The following is a 24024-nucleotide window of genomic DNA, read 5'->3' as shown; positions in this document are numbered from 1 at the left end:
AATCAAGGTAGTTTATATAGCAGGCTGCCTCTCTCGGGGAGCAGGAGCTCCCTGATGACCTCCTCACCCCCCACCAAGCAGCCCTCCATTCAGAGGGACTCTGGTATCCTCTATTCAGAGGCACTTTGGGGCACATGTGCCCCCCTCGTCCAGACAGACAACTGGGCAGCACTCTCACAGGCCTTGGGACAATTGGGGCTCACTGAGGCCTGGCAAGGGCACAAGCTGGTAGCGATGGGCTCCCTCCCCAGTGTATATACTGTATCTCTGTAACATTTTGTATATTCTGGAGGCAGGGCAGCTCCCTGTATCATAGCGGAGGTTGGAGCTGGCAAATGGGGAAAAGGTTTATTAAATATTTGGGGGTGGGGAAACTTATTTATTGATTTATTGATAGCATAGGACAGAGGAAGGAGGCGGGGACGGGGTTGCTCCCGGGTGATTCTACTCCTGTTTATTTTGAAATAAATGGATTTAGCCATACTGCTTGGCCTTGCTTCTTCCTGTTCCTGTCGCTGGGGCCTGGGGCCTGTGCTGTGCCCACTGAGCAGGGGCGGGTCCTGCCAGCAGAGGACAGGCTTCTGGATGCTCGTGTCTGAGCATGTCCCGCAGGGCTGTTGAGAGATCTCCAGGCCCGTCACCTGCACGCAGCGTGGTGAAGCCCGGGGAATCCCAGGGGGACTGCCGTGGGGCTCTGAGGGGCAGTCCGGCTCTAACGGCCGACAAACTCAGAAACCTGATCTAATCCTGGGAGGGAAAGCAGGGTGCTAGCACCCAAGACTGCTGGCTTCCAGTGCAGACTTTCCATTCCATCATCCTCCTCATCCTGTCCCTCTGTCCTGTCCCTCCACGGTGCCCGACCGGGAGCCCCACATCCTCCGTGCAGGCTGAGTTGGTGCCCCTGCCCCCTAGTGGCTGGAACAGGCTTCACAAGATGAGGACAGGCTAACCTCCAGGTGCTTTTCCAGGGCGCCTTGGGAAGGATGGGGCCTTTGTTCACCACTCCTTACAGCACCCTAGCAGTGGCTGGGCCCTTCTCCACCCCGGCACGCCAGGTAACCTTCACTTCCCCCTGAGCTCCACGGAGAACACAAGCCAGCAGAGGACACACTGTTCCCCATCGTCCAGAAATAGGTTTTATTCTCAGCCAAGAGACAGCAAGACTGCTGGTGGTCAGAGAACCACACAGCTGCCAGTACAGCACCCCCATGCTCAGCGGGGAGGGACAGGAAGGTGGCAGAGGGGGGCTGTCTGTCCACAGGCTGGGCATGACAGGGAGGCTCATCGGAGGTGGCACGCTCTGGAGTGGGATGTCAGGGTGACAGTGTTCCCTTGTAGGTGGGCCACAAGACTCCTCAAGGACAGCATGGTGACTGATTCCCGACACTAGAGGCAAGGCTGTGGCGGCCATATATGTGTGTATATATATCTGAGTATTTATAGATATTTATAGAACGGGGCAGGAGCAACACCACAGAGGGGGCACAAGTTTCACCAAAGTCACGCCTGGATGTCAGCTCACCACTACGACAGACTAAGTCACATATGAAGGGGGAGGCTTTGGGACTGGGGAGCCAATGTCAAGTCACAGAACAGCCGTCCAGGTAGGCTTGGAAAGGGAGGTCTCCGAGGAATAGGAGGGATCTGGTTAGAGGTCGAAGGGGGGCCTGGGGCTCTCAGGACGGGATGGACTTGCCTGACCCGATCGGCTGGCAGTTGGAGAGAAAGCAGAGAGAGAGAATGGAGAGAGAAGGAGGGGGAGAGGTGGTAAGGCAACAGCAGCCAAGCCCGGTGGTCGAGGTGGGGGTAGGGGTGGGGCAGGGGACAAAGACGCGGTGAGGGTTTGGGTGAGGTTTCCGGAATAGAGGAGGTACCAAGAAAGGGAAGGTGGAAGGGAGGAGCTGGAGAGGGGCAAGGGGACAGACTTCATGGGGTGGAAGATGGAGGCTGGGCGGCCCTCCCTTGCCACGCACGCTGGTCTCTCACACACCACCAGGCAGTGCACCCACAGCTCCAGACACGTGCTCGGCCCTTTCTGGCTTCCCTCTTCTCTGGCTCCCTGTCTTTCAACCCACTGGCCCAGGGCCGCCCCCAGCCCCAGGGAGTATGGGGCTGTGAGCCCTGTGCAACAGCCACCAGGCCTGATGGAGAAAGACATGAGAAAGAACACTGTTTGAACCAGGAGGGCAAAGCTAAGAGGATGGCTGGAGGGAGCACTGGAGGCCCCTCTGGGTGGGCAGAAAGCCCAGGTGTCCTCTGATGGGACCCTGGGGAGGCAGGGAAGGCAGGCAGCTGGATGCCCTTGGCCACAGGCTTATAAGTCTAAGAGGGGAGCCTCAGCTGGTCGGGGGACCGCAGGTCGCGTAGGTGAGGCTGGGCCCTTCCTGCTGGGGAAAAGCAGAAGAGCAAGAGTCAGTGGCAGGTGGGTTCGCTGGGCGAGTTTTGCGGCCCAGCTGGGGCAGAACTCAGAGAAGTAGACCTGCCCAGGTCAGCAGACACTGTCATCCTCCTGGCTGAAAAGTGTAGGTCACCCCTAGGAGCTACAGGCCCAGATCCATGAGCCCACGGGCTGGCTATGGTGCTTCACCTGGGGCCGAAGACGCTGCCTTCAGTTGTGCACTAGCAGGAGTGACAACACCCAGGAGGTAGGGGAAGGGCTGTGTGACTCTGCCTCGCCCGTGAGGTGTGCTCTGGGCCGACGGTGTGGGTAGGACCCTCAGGCTTTCAGAAATCATCGAACCAGCAGAGCCTTCACCCCAGATCACTGCTCAGTCGTTGGCACCATAGAGGAGGTGGGACTCTGACCTCCTCGGCCCTATCGTGGATTCAATTCCCAGAGCTCCCAGCCTGAGAGCTGGCTGCGCTGCCCCAGCAGCACAGCTCAGATTGGGGAATGAGTGTGGCAGCCCCAGGGTGAACCTCCCAGGCCTCTGCCTGCCTGAGTCCAGCCCCACACACAATCCCCTCCACACTCTCCACCCCTACACCATAAACCATGAGCTCTCTGCCCTCTCTGACGGCTCCAGAGGGCACCCATGTCTGCCAGTTTGGGTGTGAAGCCTGTCCCAAGAGCTCCCCAGGCTCAGCCATGGGGGTCTTGGTCAGGGGCACTGAGTCCCGAGGCTCTCTGCGAAGGGAGGTAAGAGCCAGCTCTTAGAAGACAGCAAAGACAGAAAGAGGAAAGAATAAGTCTGGAGCTGCAGAAGAGGGGGGGCCTGGCTCTGAGGTCCCAGGTGCGCCCCCCATTATGGAGCTGGTGCAGCAGGGGCAGACACACCGTTCATGCAGCAGGCCGAGAGGCATGTACCTACCGTGGCTGACACTCCTCAGGGGTCACTGATAGTGATTCTGAAAGACAGCACGAAATCAACATGGCAGTTCACACGCACGGACGGGGCAGGCCTGGGGGTGGGGGACACGCACACGCACACGCCCGGGCGTGCACACACATGCTGTGAGGCCCCACGGCCCCGCATGCACACACTGACACACATGCCCACGAACAACACGCATACACCTCCCCCACCCGCCACTGCCCAGCACCCTCACTGGCCAGCACGTGCAGCATGGATCTGGGGCATGCAGCCACTCGGCATACTGAAGCACACGCGTGGGCTGAGTCACAACACAGAAGCTCGCCCGCACACAGGAGGCATTGCACCAGCTCCCTGTATACTCGTGCCTGGCGTGCTCAGAGGGCCACCTGCAATGCTCCATAAGGGACAAATCTTGTTTCTTAGGGTCCAGCTGTCACTTCTCTGCCCAAGAGCATTCCATGACTCCTGCCCACACCACTGCGTCCCATCAAGTCAAACTCTTCTGTGGACTTTGAAGGTTCTCCAACCTGCCCCACTGTACCATGGTACCCAGGGCAACCACTTCTTATTCTGCCTCATTCCATCTGCACACTGCTCTGGCCAGTGGCTCTCCTCAATGCATCCCATGTTAAACCTTTGCCCACACTGCCACTCCCCCCAAAGGCCCCCTGACTCCCCACCACCTGAGCTGTATCTCAGACAGCCCTCGGACCTCTGCAGTCAAGCTACCTTGAAACTCCCAGGTCTGCTGTCTTCCCCGAGGCAGGGCCATGACTTGCCAAATGTTTCCCATGTGTTAGCAAGACTGGAGTCAGAGCAGGTACCAAATCTCACAGCTCCCATATGTCACACCTCAGTGCAGACCTGGGCATGTCAAATACCCTCAAGAATCTGGACTTACGTTGGAAGTTAGCAAAATGCTCCTATAACTAGTGTCTCTCTTGATCCCCACACCAACCCTGGGAGAAAGGAAGAATGTTCAATATTATTTGGTAGAAGGGAAACTGAGGCCCTGGAAGGGAAAGTGACTTGCCTAAAGGCCCAGGGTGAACCACAACCTCTGGACTCCAGTTCAGTGCTCTTGACCAGCACCACACTGCCTGCTTTGCCTCTGCTTTGGTCATCAAATCACCACAGGGCAAGCCCCATCTCTGCTTCATTTTGGGTTCATGGAGGCTAAAACCACAGCCCTACCCTCCAGCCATCTGGAAACATAAATGGATACTATTGGTCTGATATGTTCTTCCTCAGAGAACATGGCCAGTGGAAAGAGGTCAGACTGAGTCAGATATCAGAGTCAGTTTCCTTGCAAGAAGGTCATGGATCAAGAAGGCAAAGCCAAAGGATAAAGTAGAATCCTTTTCTCTGGAAATCTCGGAATGAGGCAGGCTTTACCCACTCCTGCCCCCACACCCACCACATCAGTCCACCCCAGGGAGGGCCAGAGGCAAAGGGAAGGAAGAAAGCCATCAGATTGCCCCATGGCACCCAGACACCCTTCCCAGCTGCCCTATGTCCTAGTCCATGCCTGGGTGCCATTCCTGCACTCACACCCGTGTGCACGCCCACACACACATCACACACCTTGCTGTTCACACAGTCACAGCCTGGCCTCCGTTCCTGCAGGCCAGAGGTTGGACACCCCCCTGGGACAGCTCAAAAGAATCAGGACTGAGAAGTGTAGAACAAAATCTACACATCCGGAGAGGATCTGGGTTCAGATCCTCAGACCTGAGGTAGGCTCACTAGGGGCTGGGAGAGGGAAGTAGAGGATGGAATGGAGAATGGAGGAGAGCAAGAAGGGAAAAGGAGGAGGAATGCAGTGTGTGGGAGAGAGGAAGGAGTGAAAAGGTGGGAAGCGCCATGCAAGTGCTGGAAGGAAGGGGGCAGGTGGGATGAGCCCCACAGCCCCCTCCCCAGAAACGACCACCTCCGGGACTCAGCGCTCCCTGGGGGACAGGCTCCGCCAGCCCTCAGCCCCACCTCCCGTGGCACTGGCACCCACAGTCCGAGTGCCTTGGATGGAGAGGGCCGGCTCTGGCGGCCAGGGCCGATGTTCCAGAATCTGGCCCCACTTCCCTCCCGGCCACGCCCGCCCGGCGGTCTCTCCCGCCACATTCAGCCCCTACTCACCTGGGGACCCCGGGCGGGGCGCGATTGGGGCGCGAGGGCACCTGGGGGGGAGGACCGAAGGGGTCAGGGGAAGCCCCCGGCCTGGAGGGCACGGGGGGCGCTCCCCCCAGGGCGGACCCAGCAGGCGGAGGCCCAGGAGCAGGGCCCCGCGATCCGGGCCGGGCTGGGGGCACGGCAGGGGCTCGGCGCTGCGGTGTGGGGCTGGACGTGGGTGACCTGCGGGCGACAGGGAGCAGAGGACAAGGAAGAAAGAGATGAGCGGCACCGCCCCAGCTTGAGGCACCGCCCCGAGCCGAGTGCCGGCCACGCCCATGCTCGCAAGCCCCGCCCCACCCTAGTCCGCCGGGGCTTAAGGCCCGCGTCCAGTGGCTCCAACTTTCCAGCTCCACCCAGCCTCGCAGCCAGCGCTCCACGGCAAGCCCCTCCCCGCGGCAAGCCCCGCCCCTCTCTAAGCTCCGCCCCTTGCTCCAGGTGGGAGCCGCCCCGGTGACGCGGGCGCGCCACTGCCCGGTCCCGGCCCTCCTCCCGCGGGCCCCGGGCTGGGGGGCTTTGGGGCCTTGGGGGCCGGCCCTGGTACCTGCGTCCGGCCGGTACGCTCTGCACCTGCAGCCAGGAGTCGTCCACAGGCGGGGGCATTGGCGTGCTGACAGTGGTCGTGTTGATGTCGCCGATGATGCTGAGCGCCTCCTTCAGTGCGTGGTACATGCGCAGCATCTCGTCGCGCCGCTGCGCCTGCTCGGCCGACTCCTCCATCAGTGTGTTCTGGTCCCCGCACGAGTACAGGTTGGCCAACAGCTCCGAGAAGATGAATTCCTTGGTCTGCAGGCGGGCGAAGAGAGGGGGCGCTGGGACCGGACTCCTGAAACGCTCTGCCTGCCCCGCGGGACCCTGTTAGGACTGTGTGATGGACTGGGAGCTCTGGGACAGGACTCTGCCACCACTTAAACTCAGAGATTCCGCCCCCCCTCCCCTCACCCCCGCTTTCCCCCTTGCCCTTTTCTCAGATGGTCCAGAGAAGAAAAGTGAGCTGTCCAAGGTCATAGATCTGAGATGACACCTGCTGACTCAGCTTTTTTCAGCCTCAGTTTCCCCATCTGTAAAATGGGGTAGTTACTCTTTCCAAGGACATGCATGCTCCATTGGACCAAAATAAGGAAGACGACAGTTTAAAATTTTCTGAACCCTTGAGCAATACGTGTAAATGTGTGCCTGGATGGGGTGAAATGTGAGTCTCTGTGTATAGAGGGTGAGTTAATGTTCTCTTTAAAATCCCCACATGGTACCTGGCCAGGCTCTGAGACATTCATGGAGAGATGCTGAGGTTTTTCACGCCACAGGCCTGTGTCTCGTTTCTTTGTTATTCAAATATATGTTAGGTTCCTACTCCCTGCCATTCACTGTGTTGCTATGCACTTTATATTCATCTAATCCTCAACTCTATTATTATCCATATTTTACATATAAGGAAACATGTTCAGAGAGGGCAGTTCTTTTGCTCAAAGTCACACAGGGAATTTGTGGCAGAGCCAAAATTCAAACACAGTTCTAATTCTCTGGGGGCCATGCTTTTTCACTAAGCCTCAGGTGGTAGCCGTTCTGTGAGGTGTGTTTCAAAATGTGGTCTAGGAGTTCTCAAAAGATGCAGATCCCTAGCCCCTTCTGTAAAACATGTAAGCATATTTGGAACAACTTAGGTGTATGAATCTTCAAAATAATATATGCAGCTCACATTATATTCCTATTGGACAGTTCTGGTGCAGACCCATGCCTCCCTCCTTAGAACTGGTCTCACAGGGCTGGCCTGCACCTCCCCCAGGGCAACCTGGCTACCCGCCTCCCTGGTCCCACAAGATCACCCGCCCCCCCCCCCCCAAGTGGTGGTGCACCCACGTTGTTGATCATGAGGTGCATGATAGTCTTAGGCATGAGATCTCGCACAGTCTTGTTGACAATGGCCATGTATGAGTCCACCAGGTTCCGGATGGTCTCCACCTGCCGCTCCAGCTGTGGGTCCATGGAGTGCATGAAGTTGTCTGAGCCATTCTCCTCGGTCTCGCTGGCCTGCCATCAAGAACAGAGGACATCAGGGTGGCTGGGCCCTTGAAGCCAGATTCCAGGCATCCCCAGGGTCTCAGCCCCTCCAGGAGTGCCTGGCATACTGAGGCACAGAGGGAAGCAACTGGCCTGAACACAGAGATACCCAGCTCCCCCATATGCTCTGGGTCTTTGGGCTCTGCCCATCTCAGTGCCTCCTTCAGCCTTATCTCAGCTCTGACACTAGTGCCTAGAATTTGTCTCAGTTTACTAGTCCATGAATTAGGAAAGGAAATCTCCTAGGTCCCTTCCTGATTCCAAAGACGTGGCCAGAGCTGATGCCAGGCTGGAGACGCCTGGCAGAAGGCGAGGGAGGGGAGTACTCACTTTCTCCTTGTCCTGGGAGGCCCACACCAAAGCCATAGAGGTCACCACACCAGCATTGCCACCACGCCGCCACCAGTGAGCACAGCGAAGCAGACACACACAGAGAGGAAAAGGGGAGGGATTAAGTGAGCCCAGAGCACTGTACCCCAACTGTAAGGCAACTCTAGACGTTGCCACAGTGAAAGAGGGGAGAAAAGAGACAGGAATCACAAGAAACTGCCATCGTATGAAGGGGATGCAGGAAATGCTAATTGTGGCAGAGAAGGGGACACATCAAACTCCCACTAAACCTCCGCTTAACTCTGATCCCCCCCCAGGGCAGGTAGCAAAGGATCCCTGCTATTTCTGAGCCCAATAAGGGCTGGGAAGCCTGGCATGCCTCAGCATCACTGAGGATGATGTACCCCAAGTCCCCCATTACAAGCAGCTTGCCCTCTCCTCCCTGCCCCACCACTCACCCCAACACGCTCGGGGTACACGCCAGCCCTTAGGAAGGAGGCCTTCCAGCTATCCACCTCCTCCTGTGTCTCACAGGCCAGTTCCAGCTGCCGATAATCCTTGTAGACATTCCTGCAAGATGGGGCAGGTGGTGAGGGGAGACGGGGCAAAGCCTATCTTCCTTGGTGGTTAACGGCATGCATGTACTGGGGTCATCATGCCTGTGGTCCAGTCCTGGCTTTCTCATTTCCCAGCTAGGTGACCCTGGGCAAGTCCCTTCTTCTCTCCAAGCCTCAGTTTCCTCATCTGGAAGATGGGTTAATAATCATAATTCCTGCCTCCCAGGGTCATTGTGACTGTTCAGTGAAATGAGCAGTCAAATGCTCTATTGGAAAGGGACTGCGCCCTCATTAAAGGGGCATCCATGACAGTACCTCCCCTGGCCTGGCTCTCAGCCCCCCTTGGCTCCCTCCCTGGCTCTCCAGGGATTCCCCTGATGAATGCTCATCCCTGAGTAGGAGAAAGCCTGCTAGACTCAGCCCTGGGTTGGCAGGTGAGAGGCCTGATTCTGCACTGGCCCCACTGGACACTGAGCAACATGAGAAGGGGCCCAGGCATGACTGGGGCTCTTCTTTGTCCTCAGTGCCTGGCAGAGTGTCTTACGCACAGCAGGCACTAACCAAGTGCCTGTGGAAGGACAGGAGGCGAGGAGGGAGGAAGGAAGAGAGAGAAGGAGGGAGGGAGGGAGGGGAGGGGACCTTGACATGAAGTCTAGCACAGAGGAGAAACTCCGTGGGGGCGGTTTGGGGCTTGCAGGGTCTGGGGCCGCACAGCCCTGGTCGGGGGCAGGCAGGCACCTCTGTTCCGTGTTAAAGAGGGCAAAAATATGCTTGCTCGACATGAAGCCCTTCTCCACATCCCGCAGCTTCAGGTTGTCCACAGACAGCATGTATTTCTTCTCTTTCTCCTGTGGGTAGAGATGGGAGCGATCGGCATTCTCCTCTCCCACACCTTACTCCCTAAGAGTTTTCCATGCTGGGGGGGGCGCCTGGAGCTGTGGATCCCCAGAGTGGCCCTGGGCTCTGGGCACCAGCCCCCTTGTACCACACAGGTGCTGTCTCATGAAAGCCTGGCCATGGAGCCCTGGGGCTGCCGGGCACCCGTCGCTCCCATTGGCGTTTAAGCCATTCCCACCACCTCTGCATACATGCCAGAGCCCAAGAGCCGAGGGTGGCAAGGCTGAGGGTGGCTCCCACGTCCCATCCCAAGCAAGCCCTGGACACCAGCCAGGCCAGCCCGCACTGGAGCCTCTCTCGCCGGGGCCTGGCTGCCAGGGCCTGCCTTGGATAAGCCTCTGACTTCATTTCCTGACTGTAGAGACAGGGAAGGGGGGCCACCAGCACCGGAGGCTTCAAAGGGCTGGCTCAGCCCATTCCCCCCAGCCGCCCATGTGTTAGCAATCAGGCGCGCAGCACAAGCCTGGAGATGGTGAGTCTGTGTGTGCAACATGCGTGTGGTTGTGTGTTTCTACAAACACATGCAAGCCTGAGCCCATATCCTATCAGCCTTGTGTGTGCGCCCATGTGTCTGTGTTGTACATGTATGTGTGTATGCACATGTGTGCCTGAGGAGGTACCCAGCATGGCCGTGTGTCCATGTGAGCACATTTGTATGTCAGTGCGGGTGTGTGTACACTTTTGTAGATGTGTGTGGCAATTGTAAATGACTATGTGTTTGCATGAATGTTCCAGTGGGACACGTACTATGGGTACATGCTTACATGCATACAGTTTGTGTAATAGGCTGAATATGTTTGATTTATCTGTAGTCATCTGGGAGGAGATTTGTGTATCTGTGGATGAGCATGTGGGTGCCAGGCCCACATGCAAACGTGTGTATGCCTGGTGTGGGCCAATGTGTCTGTAGGCTGCTGTGTCCAAGGGGAGGGGCTCAGGGATCTGCAGAGGATGGGGCTCTGGCAGGAGGGGAGGGTTTCTGCTGCCTGTACCCCACTCGCCCCCCCAACACCACGGGACCCACGCGGGGGGCAGAGGGGGAGCTGCCTGTTTGAGTCTTGGGGACTCAGGGCTTGGACATGAGCTTTGCCTAGGATCTCAGATGGGGGGCTGGGTTTAGGAGGACCCTGCTCCTCCGTCTTGGCGTCATCCTGCCCACCTCCCTCTGCCCCCCACACTCGCCTGGCCCATCCAGCCACATAAAGCCCTCTTTATGCCAGGCGGGTGGCCGAGAGCCCCAGAGGGTGGCTGGGGGAGGAGAGGAGGAAGTTGCACACGCGGCCAGGGAACATCTGGAAGCATTCGAGGGAGGCCCCGCCACCACCCGCCCTGCGCTCTGGGGTTGGACACTAGGTAGGAGCGGCCTCCTCCCCACCCCTCCCTTCCTGCTGGCCGGCCCCCTCCTCAGGCCCCTCCTTCCCAGTCACAGCTCCCGCTCACCCCTGCCACGTCAAAAGAGGCAGAAGGGGAGTCGGGAGCAGAGAGGGGACCACGGCTGGCTGGGCTGGGGCTGAGGGGACATGGGCTGGGGCAGGGGGCCTTGGATCTCCAGGAGATGGGGCTGAAGCTCCCACCCGATGGACAGACACTGCTGCCTGGATGGACCAGAGGACACCTCCACTCCGTCTACCCAGTGTTTAGACTATCTGTTCAGGACTCCCAAATTGTACAGTAGTCTGCACATTGGTTAGGCTGGGCTGGGTTAGACCCTCGGCGCCGCCGCTGGAGAGCTGGACCGACCCCCGCCCGCCATCCCAGAACCGGAGCCTGGAGCAGGGGCAGGGAGCTTGGGGGGCACAGGGTGGGCTGGGAGGAGGTGCAGAAAGATGGGGGTGCCACCCTGCTGTGGGACGGGGTGGGGGGCGCTGATGGGTGGTGGAGGGAGACTGAGAAGATGGGGGGGTCAATGAGGGCTGGGGATGTGGGTGGCCGCCTGTCTGCCCAGAGGGCCACCCAGGTCCCAAAGACCAGAGGGCTGGCAGCTGGGTGGAGAAGGGGGACACATTAGCCTCCCCACAGCCTGCCCACTTCCATGGCCCCAGCTGTTCTAGTGAAAAAATCCACTGGCACCCAACACACACACACAACCTCACCTTGATACCCACTCCCCAAATCAGGCACATACACTCTCACACCCAAACTTTAAATCACACATCCATGCCCCAAGCACACACGCACATTGCAAGTGCAAGCACATGTGCACACACATGCACACACCCTCACAATGGAACACCGGCCCTCTCCCATCCTTACATCCCCAATGCATACATATTCTCCAATATTCCACAGGCATACCCTCCCTCCCCAAGCCACTGGCCACACACAGACACCTACACTTACACACCGAGCATGGGCACATATGCCTGAGTCACACCACAGGTACACACGGTCTGCCCCCAAAGGCACAGGCAGCCCCCCATATACCACACACACCTAGATGCCTACAGCCCAAACAGTCTCTTACAGAGCACCCGCCCACAGCAGCCACAAGTCTCCCCCCCAACCTCCCAGCACTCACTGTCCACCCCACCCCACCCCCACAGACACGCAGCACTCACTTCCACACACCACTAAACTCGAATGTACACACAAAGCTCAAAAAAGACCCCCCACGCAGGTACGAGGACAGGGGGCCCCTCTCAGATACACTCCCCCCTCCCCCCCACTGTAGCCAGTGTAGCGCCCTCAGCCCCAGGTCACGCTGTCCCCTGACCCTGTGTAAGAGCCCCAACACAGGAGCAGCAGGAGTTGTGGGGCAGCAGTCGGCACCCCCAGCCCACAGGGGCTGTCTAGGGCGCCTGCCTGGGAGATAGAGCAGGAAGCGACCCCCCCACCCGCGCGCCACGCCACCTCACACTCCATCCCTTCCAGGGGCCCCGTGCTCTGGGAGAGGCCAGGGTTGGGGTAATGAGGTCCAGATGGCTTGGCGCCCCCGCCAGTGACGACAGAGGGCCCCCGCCCAAGGTGGGGAGGAGGGGGCCTGCCCTGGGCGACTTGGAGGGGGCAGGGATCAAGGAGAGGGCTTGGAGACCAAAATCGCAGGCGCCCACCGCGTGCCCCGCACCCTTGTTGAGAGTGCCCTCTCCTCCAACAGCCCCGCCAGGAAGAAGAGGGTCCCTTCCCCCACTTCATGGCCAGCTGGAGTTCATTACCACAAGCCCCCCCCCCCCAGCCCTCCCCATTCTCTCTGGTCACCTCTGGAATCCAGATGTGGAAGCCAAATAGACTCATTCTTAAAGGAGACCAGCAGCAGGGGAGGGAGGTGGCGGGGGTCTGTGTGCCCCATTGGGCAGGGCGGGGTTTGGTGTAGTGCCTCTGCAGGGCCCCATCGCTCCTTGTCCCTAAGCCTGGAGGCACCCTGGGCAACTCCCTTGGACCTCCAGGGTCTGGTGGACTGGGGTGCAGGGGTTAACAGGGTGTCTGGCAGCTGGACTCATGTGTGTCATGAGCCTGTGGGGGCCACGGAGGAGGCGGCACGCCCTGGAGCAGGAAAACAGGAAGGCTGCAGGGCTGGTGGGGTCAGAGAGGGACACCCAGCACCCCTGCCCACTCTCTCCAGGGCGCTTAGCCCCAACCTCCCCAGCCCTGCCAAGCCACCTTCTCTGCCCAACCTGGATGAGCACCCAGGACCGCCTGCCTCTACATCCCACCTCCACCTGAGGGTCTTTGATGGGATTTCTTTAAACCCCTGTTGGGTGGTCCAGTCCACTCCAAGGCCGTGGTAGGGTCTGAACCTGACTCTGGCCGCTAACCAAACCCTTGATGACCAGTGGCCCTCTACTTACCTCATCATCCTTGTACCAGGACAGATTCTCAGCGGTCAGCACAAACCAATACTCCTTGGAGCCCCCCTTCATGATGCCAATATTGTTGATGGTCAGCCAGCCCTTCCGGATGACCTGGAGGGCGAGGGTCAGGAGGTCAGTGGCCAGGGGCCAGGCTTCCCCGTGGAGGATGGGGAGACAAAAAGAGGCACTCAAAAACCCACCCAGCTCTTGGAGGCCTGGCTGGTCAGAGAGGGTGGGGGCCAGACCTGCCGTGATTTGAACCAAAGGGAACAGAGTGGAAGACAGAGGAAGGCAGAGGTCAGCTCAGGATATAGAGCCTTCTGACAGAGCCGTCTGAGTAAGTAACTGGCGGCCTTGGTAGGGGATGAGCTCCCCATCACTGAAGGTGTGCAGAGTTTAGGTGGCCAGTTGGGCAAGACAACTCTGAGTGTCTGTTCAGCTTAAGATATAATTTATTCTAAGACTTCTTTCTGACCTCAGGGACTTTTCACAGGCTGCTGTTGCCTCTGCCTGGAAAGCACTTCCCCTCCTGTCTGCCTGGCAAATTCCTACTCACCCTCTGGGCTCCGAAGTCATATTCTCAGGCAGGGCCCCCTGACCCCCAGTTTAAGTCAGGACCCCCATTATAATGTTTTATCGCTCCCTTAACTCTTCTTCTAAGACAATGACTGGGATTTCAAATTACCTTGTGTGTGGGTGTGCATGATTATCTGTTGATGTCAGCCTGTCTTGCTAAATTGTGAACTTCCTCTCACTGGTATGTCCCAGAACCTTGTGGAGTGCTTGGCAGACAGTAAGTGATTGATAAATATTTGTGGCATGAATACATGGAATGCTATGATAGCAGGGTTCTAAGAGTCTGATCCCAGACCTGGACTGAGTGGGGTGGTAGGGAGAAAGGGCTGGGGGAGGGCGCTGAGCTCAAACTGCCCGAGCCCTTTCTTCCCAGGGGAAGCTCAGAGTAACAGGCAAAGGTCTCCTTTCACAGCAGAAAGCAGCTGTCCCCAGGACTGTCCTGAGCTATCACCACAGACGAGGGTCTGTGGGTTCTATTTGAAGGGCAGGGCCACTGCACAGACCCTGGTGGTGGGCCAGACTAAGAGGATGAGCGAGAAGCTTCTGCTCCCTCCCTTAGCCATGACTTCCCTGGCTTCTCCTCTGAGCATCCACAGAAGACCAAGGAGCCTGGGGCTGACAGGAAAGCCCCCTTGGGCCAGGCCTGCTTCTTAGGCCCTCAAGGCCCTCCTGGAGCCTCCTTAATCCTCGCTGGCTTCCCCAAGAACCTCATGGAGAACCCAAGCAACAGACCTCGCCATCCTGCTTGCTGGCCTGACTTGCAAGAAGCACTTGACCCTTGACATTTCATTAATCTCTTTACTCAACTCTCTGGTACAGATGGCCTCAGCTTAAAAACATGTCTGTCTCTCATTCCTCCCTCCCTCCCTCCCTCCCTCCCTCCCTCCCTCCAACATATATTTAAGGAGCACCCACTTAGTGCCAGGCCCCTGCCAGGCATTTTCACCCACCCCCAGCCACATGGTCTACCTCTGTAGATGTACCTGATGTAGATACTCAGCTCATGCACACTGATGGACAGGTTGATGGGACTCTGTGTATGGCTAGTCCTTGCCTCTGGCTTGACAGCATGTGTGGACACCCATGTGCTAGTGTAGGCAAGCAGCTCAAGCCAAAGGTGCCCTCTTGCCCACTGCATATCCCCACTACAAATGGGCCCCCTCCTCCCCTCACTACACAAGCCAAGAGCCCCACTCCTGGTACTCACCAGAATCTCATCCTGCAAAGAGGTAACCATAGCAACCACGAGAAGCATCGGGAGAGAGGAGAGAGGGTTACTGAGGCAGAGTGGGAGGCTTGTGGCTGGCAGTTGACAGGCTCCCTGGCCCCTGTGGGACCCCTCCTCTCAGGGGAGGGGGCTCTCAGAGCTTGGCGTCCATCCGGCACCCTCCATCCCTCGGGCTGGGGCACTTGGGCTCACTCACCTGGTTCCCTGAAGCCTTCTTCTTGTTCATCTGGTTGCTCCTTTGCTGAGCACTAATGGAGAGAGAGGAGAGTCTCAGAACTTCTCTCAAAAGGCCCAGCTCCACTGCCACTGCTCAATGGGCACCAGACCCAGAGGGTTAACCCAGGGCACCCCCACCACCACACACAGTCACACAAGGTGTCACCTTCTCAGCCCAGGGAGCACTCACTTGGCAAAGCCTATGAAGTCCTCATGGTTGGTATTCATGTAAGCCAGCTCAATATCGATGAGGAGCATGACCTTCAAGGATACACAGGTCAGCAGGCAAGTAGAAAAGATAACCACAAAGTTTTAAAATGCATGAAAACTGGGAGAAACTTGCAGCGCAAATAGAATCCATAATCAATCAATCAATCAATCAATCACTCCATAATAAATAAAGAGTTCCTACAAATCAATAAATGAAAGACAAGAAAAACAAATCAAAGTGGTCAATGAATGGGTAATTCATAAAAGAAATGCATACAGCCAATAAGGATACGTAAAAAATGTTCACCCTCACTAATAAAGAAACGTAAGCTAAAACAATGAGGTCTTTTTTAAACCTATCAAACTAATAATAAATACTGATAATGACCAGTGTGGGCACAACCGTGGGAAGATGGATTCTCTCATATACTATGGGTGGAAGTGTAAAATAGTATCACCTTTTTGGAGGGCAATTTGGCAATATTTAACAACATTAAAATGTACATATTCACTTCCAAAACTACATCTCACCAATAAACTCAGCACGTGAGCAAAGACACAAGTACCAGCGTGCTCAGTGTGATGTGGTTTATAATAGAGAAAAATTGGGGACAAGCCAATGGCCATCAGAAGGTGAAATAGATTATGGTACCCTCCAAACAATAAAGCACTCTACAGCTGTTCAAAAGGATGAGGACAATTTCTAGGTCCTGGCATGGGGAGATCCTCTTGGCAAATGATTAAGAGTGAAGGGATTCATAATTGAGTCGTGATAATGAACACTGCTGAGTTCAGACCCAGGGCCTGCTGCTTCCCGTGAGCCTGGGGCCTGTGCTTACTAAGCATCAGGTTCCACAAATGAAGTGTTTCTGCCTCAGAGGAGCGAGGGAGACACAATGAGGTGAGGTAGGTCATGCGTCTGACATGTAAGAGGTGCTTGACAGATGTTAGCTACAACAATTATCTTTAGAGAAAAAAAGGCATGACACACAGCAGGACTGTGGTTTTTTTAAGATTAAGATGGAATCTGGAATCTGTGTGTGCCTAGAAAAAATGCCCAGAAGGGGACACACCAAACTGTTAATAATGGTTATTTTGTGGGAAAGACTGGGGGCAGAGAAGAGTGAATGGAGTCACACTTACTTGTAATTTAATCACTTCTATACTGATTGAATATTTTGTTGAGTATTTATCACTTTTGTAATTAAAAAAGAGACCCATAAGGATTTAAAAACACAACATCAACAACAAAAATGTGAGCAGTTGGGGACAGTGCCATTGTGGAAAACAGATGTGTGAGCATAGAGGCTGGGAAATGGGAGCCAGAGGTGGGCATAGACGGAAGGATGACAGAGAGACGGACAAGGATAGAGGACTAGCCCGTGAGGTTCATGAGGGCCACGCCGGGGGTCTGTCCTCTCTGCTCCTCCCAGCTCAGAGACAGCATTCGGTGATATGTTTGTGATCAAATGAATGAATATTTGATAACTGACTACACAAAAGGAAGCAGCGTGGCTATGAGAGGTATGAGGTGACCCAGAGAAACAGCAAATAGACGGACAGATAGGCCCAAAGAGGGACGACCACAGGAGAGACTGCCAGAAAGCTGAGAAGCAGATAGTGGGAATGCAAAATAGTGCAGTTGCTGTGGAAAACAGTATGGTGGGTCCTCATAAAATTGAACACAGAATTACCATATGATCTAGCAAATCCATTTCTGGGTATAGACCCAAAAGAATTGAAAGCAGGGTCTCCAAGAGATATTTGTACATCCATGTTCACAGAAGCATTATTCACAATAGCAAAAAGGTGGAAACAACCCAAATGGATGAACACAATGTGGCATATACATACAATGGAATATTATTCAGCCCTAAAGAAGAAAAAAATTTTGACACATGCCACAACATGGATGAACCTTGAGAATACTATGCTAAGTGAAATAAGCTAGTCACAAAAGGACAAATGTTGTCTGCTTCCACTTATATCAGGTACCTAGGGTTGTCACATTTATAGAAACAGAAAGAAGAAAGGTGGTTTCTGGGGGCTGAGGGGAGGGAGAAATGGGGAGGTAGTGTTTAATGGGGACAGAGTTTCATTTTGGGAAGATGAAAAGTTCTAGAGATGGATGGTGGTGATGGTTGTACGACAATGTAAATATACTTAACGACATTGAGCCGTACACTTAAAAATGGTTAAAATAGGAAATTTTATGTTATATATTTTTTCCCACAATAAAAAAGAGAGAGAAAAGTAGAGACTTACTATGAGGAGGGAAGGTATGAAGGAGGTGGAGACAGAGGGACAAGGGAGGAAGGAAGAGAGCCCTGGGACAGGACGGAAGGCCAGGGAAGAAGGTGCCGTGTGGTGGGCTCACCTGCTCCTTGGTGCGACCCTCACGCTCCCGGATGTGGGTGGTCACGATGCGCTCCATCTCCTCCCGCAGACGCGGGTATTGCTGGAGCTGGGGAGGGGCAGGAGGGGAGAGAGCCACGTACACAGGGGGCACGGGCAGGGAGCACCCAAACCCCACCAGAGTCCAGGGATCTAGGGGCGTGGGGTGGGAGACACACACAGAATGCCCGAGAGGGGGACGAGAGACCTGGGGTCCCAGGAAGCTGATGGCACCAAGCCAGGGCCACACTTCTCCTCCAAGTGTGGGTTCCAAATGGCAATTCAAGGGTCTTCCTGGTTCCAAGCCCTCTTCACTGGCCTACCTGGGCAACTTCGTGGGGGCGGGCAGTTCCCATGGGCAGAAACGCCATTGGAATCCGCCTGCTCCTCGGCCGCCATCTTGGTGGCAGCCATCTTGGAAACCGACATTCTATTGTGGCCTTTGTTTGGGAGACCGTTAGCTCCCACGGCTTTCACCGACCCTCAGGGCTACCCCTTTGCCTTGTCAAAGGCTTGGAGGGACAGTCGGATAGGGAATCCGACAGGGAACAGCCTCGAGATTCCTATCCAGGAAGAATCTGGGGAGGGCAGGGCCCAAGGTGCCAGTTGGCCTCCTGAGTCAGGCTGGGGACAGTCAATGCTCCTTGTCAGAGCTAGGGGACGGGGCAGGAGAAAACTAGCAATCACACAAACGACATGCAGGAGCCACAGGCACGGGCATGCGAGGGCATAGGGGGGCATGCGGAGTGGGGGTGCCAGCAGCATGAGCAGTACCCTGCGGGGGCCGGGCTGAGCCACGGGCCCTCATGGTAGAATCCACCCGGTTTTGCCTCCTTTTGCATGCCCCAGCCTGGCACCATCATCCCCAGCCATGTCTGCCTGGCTCCGAGCTGGCCAGCCAACCTGTCTCTACGCCAATCCTTTGGGGTAGGAGTTCAGTAGCACCCATTTCCCCCAGTTTTTATCAACTGAGGCTGAAGGGAAAGTTGCTCCAAACCCTTCCCCCTCTGCCTGTGAACTCTGTCCTCAGCTCAGCTGGCTCTGGACAAAGCCCAGGTTGACTCATTCTCCTTTAAGACTCTGTTGGATGTCATCTCCTCCAGAAAGCCTGCCCTGACCACCCTGAGAGCTGGGTTGGGGGGCTCCCTGTGCCCCACCCCTTCCTTCATTAGACTGGATTGTAATTGCCCTAAAGGCAGTAGCAGGGCCCACCCAACACTGGTGTTCAAAGAGGGCATGTTGAAGAAATGAGAGTATGAATGAAGGATGAATGTCTTTGCCCTCCTTGCCAGGGTGAGTGGACACCAGCTGCTCTGCCCTCTGGCTCATGAACGAGCAATTCCTTGGGGAGGAGGACTCGCTGAGCTGCTGATGTTGGGAGCCCACCCACAGAGACCTCCAGTCCTGCCGGCCCACTCTCCCCACTCTGTGGCCACGTGGGGCCCAGGTAGGGCAAAGCTAGAACCACTCCTTGTCCCTCTTCCCATGCCTGGGTCAGGCCCTCAGGTGAATGTCCTATGTGGGAAGAGAGCTGGAGGTTAGCATGCCTGAGTCATAGGTAGTGATTCTGAGGGCAAGATGGAGGCCAGGGAGGTGGGAAAGGGGGTCATCGGGAGAGGCAGGAGAATGGGGAAGAAAGCAGTGCCCTGGATGCCAGCCCAGGAGAGGCAGACATGAAAGATGCCACATCTCCCCCCTCCCCTCGACCATCCATGGCTGTGCCAAGGGTGTGGACTGATGTGGCCAAGTGCAGGGGACCTGGGAGAGAGGCAGCCTGAGACCAGGGGCTTAACAAAAACGCTGGCCCACGAGGCTCAAGGAGCCTCCTTCTCAAAGTCTCCAAGTTAGGACAGAGATTTGGAACTGAGTCACCACCACCAGAAGGCCTCCTCTGAGGTGGTCCCAAGTGCTCCCTCCCAGAGGGACTGGTGGGGGAGAGGTGGGCAAGGAGGGAGGAGGAGGGAGAAATTTGCCAAAGAGCATGACCAGTTCTCCCACTAACCGCCTGGATGTTCCATTTGTCAGGTTTTCCACATGTCACACATGACAGGGCAGCCTCAGCCCCTTTGAGAAGGTCTGTTCTCTTTGAGCATCTTTTTCCATTCTGGCTGCCTCTGAGCATTTCCAAGACTTTTAGCCAGTTTTTAAAATGGAACTTTTCTCTCTTGGTCTTTGGCTGAGTTTAGTCCAGGTCAGCCTGGAGCCCACCGATTAGTGGCCAGGGACACAGCCCCTGGAGCCCATGGCTCTGAGTTCAGAGTCGGCTCCTCCCCTGCTGACTCTCCTCAGAAAAGTGACTGGACCTCTCTGAGCCTCAGTTTCTCCATGTGTAAAATGGGGTAGTAATGACACCTCCCCTCTGAAGGTTGTTGAGAGCATTGAGCAGCACATTCTATGCCCAACATTAAACTCTAGAATTCATCTAGTAATGAAAACTCTAATCCCAGCAGGGCTGGGAATAATTAGAGCTGACTATTTATTGAACTTCTGGCAGGAGTGGCTTGCTAAGCTTAGAACACTTGGGGAGAAAAAAAAAAAGACAGAGATGGGTGAATTTTTCCATATTAAAAAAAATAATTACCATCCACTAAATAAAAGACAAAAATTGTTAAAAAATAAGTTTAAAGCTTTCCTTTTGCTTTTTAAAGTTTTTGTTGCTCATTTTTTCTGTTCACAAAAATCATACAGACTCACTGTAAATTTGAACAGGACTAAAATTTGTGAAGTAGAAATGGGAAAATTCCTATATTCCTTGCTCTCTCTTGAAATAATGGTTAGCAATTTGGTGGATATGCCTTTGGAAATTTATCATGCATATATATAAGTTTTTCCCCCAAATACTATACATTCTTTCCTGAAACCTGCTTTTTTGTTCACACTACATTGTGGAGGGACGTATGAATGGAAATAAATATGCCTTGCCCTTTAAACAGCTATAGTCTTCCATTTCTGTGTAATAGTTCATATGATCAGTCCACTCTTGGTGGACATCTTGGTTGTTTCCAAAATTTTACCATTTACAATAATTACTGCTTTCCTTTTGGAATGTAATTCAGCAAAGTGTCGCACGGTGTTTCAATGTTTATATCTAGGAATCAGTGTTCTAGGAATCTATCCTATGGAAATAATCCTAGAGAAAGAAAAATAAAGTTCTTTATACACAAAGATGTTCATTGCCAGGTTATTTATAATATTGAAAAACTAGAGACAACTTAAATGTTCACCAATAGGAAAGTGGTTAAGTAAACCGGGATAAATCTAATCAACAGAATATTATGCAATCATTAAAAATGCTTATGCAGACCATGTAATAATACTCAAAAAAATGGATATTATTAAGAGAAAACCCTAATACATTCTAATGCTAATACATTCACAGTGTACCTAACAAAATTAACAAACCTATGCATCGAAAAAAAAGATTTGGAGGAATATAAACTGGTGAAAACTTTTTGGAAGGCAACATTGCAGAAGGTACCAAAATTGTCAATGCTCATCACCATCGATCTGGGAGTTCTAGATCTAGAAATTTGCCTGAAAGAAACAACAGGATAAGTACTACAAATACATCTATACGGATATTCGCTGTAGCACAGTCTGCAAAGGAAAAAAAATTTGAAACAACCTAAATGTCTGTCAATAGGATATTGAATATATAAATGATGTCGCATTTCTACAGTGGAATACATTCAGCAGTTCAAGGTCGTGGTCCTTATGTAGCTACACACAAGGATTCTACTGCACACTGCTTGGTAAGGAAGGAGAGTGCATGGTCAGTGTGTGTAGGATGATCCGATTTCGGTTAAAACCAGTGTATGTTTATAATGAGTTAGGAAGGGTGTGCTGCGAGCAAGTCCTTCTTTCTAGGGTTGTGGGCTTATAGGGACTTTTGCTTTCTCTGTGCTGTTTGAATATTTTCATAACAATCATGTATGATCAAAACAAACCAACACTGATAATTTTGTTCTTAAAAAAAGGAATGTACTTGCGGGAAATGTTCAAAAATCTCAACAGTGGCTCTCTGGCAGGGGAGGGTTGTTGCCTTCTTTTTCCTCTGGTATTTTCCAAATTTTCTTTAATTAAGAATGTATAACTTTTATAATTAAAAAACAAAGTGTAAAAAAAAATTAGTTATAGCTTGTCTTCTTTTGTAGAAGGATTTGAGTCAGCTTAACATGAATTTGGCATTTTTTAAAGTTGAACAAAAGTAAGAGTGCGTTGCTTAGTATTCATGATGCCGTGGGACCGTGACTAAGATGTCACGATAAGTACTATGCAATGGGGAGCCCAGCCCAGGTTTCATTCCACCTGGACAGACACTGAGTGGATGCTGATTTGCTTAATCTATCCCCATTTGACACAAAAGTGGGCAAAAGGGAGACAAGATTGTGAAAGAGGTGCAGTGACTAATCGTGTACGAGCCATGAAAACTGGGACGCGTAATTGAAACATGAAGGTAAGGCAGGTGCGATCCCACCTCCCCAGCACAGGGAGTGTTTTCCAGTACAGGTGAGGCTGGGCTCTCCCCCACCCCCCCAGATGCTGGTTCAGCCTGCTGGGTGGGGGCATTTGAACTCTGGAAAGGTGCCCCCTGGCAGTTGGTTCTCAGGCAGTCCCCTGGGAAGAAATGCTTCAGCAGCTCTGGCTAAAAATCTTCACAATGCCCAAAAGTGGACAAATAGGAAAAAGGCGTCTAAAAGGTCACAGACGACTCAAAAGAGGCCGACCCTGCCAAACACATAGGGATTACTGTAAAGCGAGTAATCCAATATGCTTTTAGGCAAATGGCTTTGGAGGGACCGGGATAGCTCCCTCGCTCCAGGAGGCCTGATCTCAGGGCTCCTCCCTCAGCCTCCCTAATCTGAACCCCACTTGGCTTTTCTTTTCTGAGACTCGGTTTTGTCATCTGTAAAATGAGGATACTACCACCCACTTCTTAGGGGTGTTGAGAGGATTAAGCCAGACAACAAGGCTCTGTCAGATAACAAGCACTTAGCCCAGGGCTTGGCATTCAGTAGGTGCTCAATCAGCAGCAGCCATCTCTTTATCCTCAGCATCGTCATGTCATTTTTATTGGTGGAAAGGGACAGTGACGATACTTGGGTTGGAACAAAGTCTTCTGGCAGAGACGGGGACCCGAAGGGACTGTGAATGTGAGGAGACCCAGGGTGGTAAGCTGGCGTGAAACCTCAGGCTGAGGAACCACCTGGCCAGCGTGGGCATCTGGGTCCACGTGGGTGGCCGAGAGGCTGCCAGGCCTGCTCAGCAGACGGTTCTGCCCACGGGAGGCCATGGCCATGAGAAAAGGATGGCCAGGCCCAGCCCCGCCCAGGCGGCCGTCATACCTTTTCGCTACACTTTCTGATGGTGGCCGTGAGCTCACTGACTACCATATCCACACACTTGATACTGGGCTCTTTGAGCTTCTGCACCTGCTTTTTCACTGTGGCTTCAAAAGCGAGGTCAGGTGTGAAGAGGCCCGTCCTGCACCCAGGGAGAAGGGGAGGACAGGCGGAGGAGCAGCCACGAGTGAGCGGGCGGGCAGGCAGGCAGAGAGAAGGAGGGGAATGGAAGCCAAGCAGGGCCAGGGTCCAGGGGTGGAGGATGGCACAGCATGGGGGAAGAGAGAGAGACACCGACACAGAGAAAGAAAGAGAGAGAACAGAAGACAATGTGAGCGTGGGACCCGGCCCTCCCTACCGCCACCCGGAGTGGGCACCTCCCAGGTGCTGCCAAGCATCCCCAGGGCTCTGTGGGGATGGATGGGGCGCTTCTGAGGGACCAAGCCCCTGCTCTGTACAAGGCCCCTTACTGAGTTCAGATCCTCTCCCCAGCGTTTGGGCCCCCACTCTTCAGCTACACTGAGCCTCTCTCTCTTTTCCAATGCCATCTTTGTCACAGCCTTGGGTTCTCCTAAGTGGCTGACCCAGGCCAGGACCCCACCCACAAATTCTGTTCAATTCTAGGTTTCCCAGTACCTCCTGCATTTGCTTCATCCTGACTCCACAGCCCGACACAATGCCCCACCTTCACCAGGGTTGCTGCATCCAGCTGCCCAGGCTGTGCACCGCACAGTTCCAGGGGGCTCCATTTGCATAGACTATGGTGCAGACGATGCCTCCTGGAGATGGAGTTTAGCTGCCTGACCTCCACTCTCCAGCTCCCTGCTCTACTGCCCTTCCCTTTCTCCTCAAGGGGCATCCTTTGCTTCTCCTCCGACTGAGTCTGGAGGAACTCAGCTCGGAAAGACAGAAAGAGAGAGAAGAGGAAAGACAGAAAGGGTGGAG

The 24024-nt window shown here is 54.4% G+C and overlaps 1 protein-coding gene across 12 annotated transcripts in view; it reads right to left on the bottom strand.

The window, feature by feature from the left end:
• Positions 1-1113: 1113 nt before the first annotated feature.
• Positions 1114-24024, bottom strand: part of DNM1 (dynamin 1) — a 41961-nt gene continuing 19050 nt past the window's right edge. Inside the window, exons 11-23 of one of the 12 annotated variants that reach the window (XM_046674344.1) lie at positions 17721-17807; positions 15324-15394; positions 15114-15165; positions 14897-14908; positions 13111-13224; positions 9167-9276; positions 8330-8441; positions 7872-7883; positions 7341-7511; positions 6028-6269; positions 5451-5666; positions 3312-3348; positions 1114-2384 (exon numbers count right to left, since the gene is read on the bottom strand). In XM_046674344.1, the coding sequence (XP_046530300.1) occupies positions 3327-3348; positions 5451-5666; positions 6028-6269; positions 7341-7511; positions 7872-7883; positions 8330-8441; positions 9167-9276; positions 13111-13224; positions 14897-14908; positions 15114-15165; positions 15324-15394; positions 17721-17807 (1221 nt within the window). In that variant the 3' untranslated portion in view covers positions 1114-2384; positions 3312-3326. Of the gene's footprint in view, positions 3349-5450; positions 5667-6027; positions 6270-7340; positions 7512-7871; positions 7884-8329; positions 8442-9166; positions 9277-13110; positions 13225-14896; positions 14909-15113; positions 15166-15323; positions 15395-17720; positions 17808-23082; positions 23222-24024 lie in introns of all 12 variants that reach the window. The other 11 variants (XM_046674328.1, XM_046674286.1, XR_006890467.1 and 8 more) reach the window with 11 other exon arrangements.

Source organism: Equus quagga, chromosome 1 (genome assembly GCF_021613505.1).
Source record: "Equus quagga isolate Etosha38 chromosome 1, UCLA_HA_Equagga_1.0, whole genome shotgun sequence".
NCBI classification, from domain to species: domain Eukaryota; kingdom Metazoa; phylum Chordata; class Mammalia; order Perissodactyla; family Equidae; genus Equus; species Equus quagga.
Note: the sequence above shows the minus strand (reverse complement) of the source record. Positions and strands in the feature narration are given on the sequence as shown.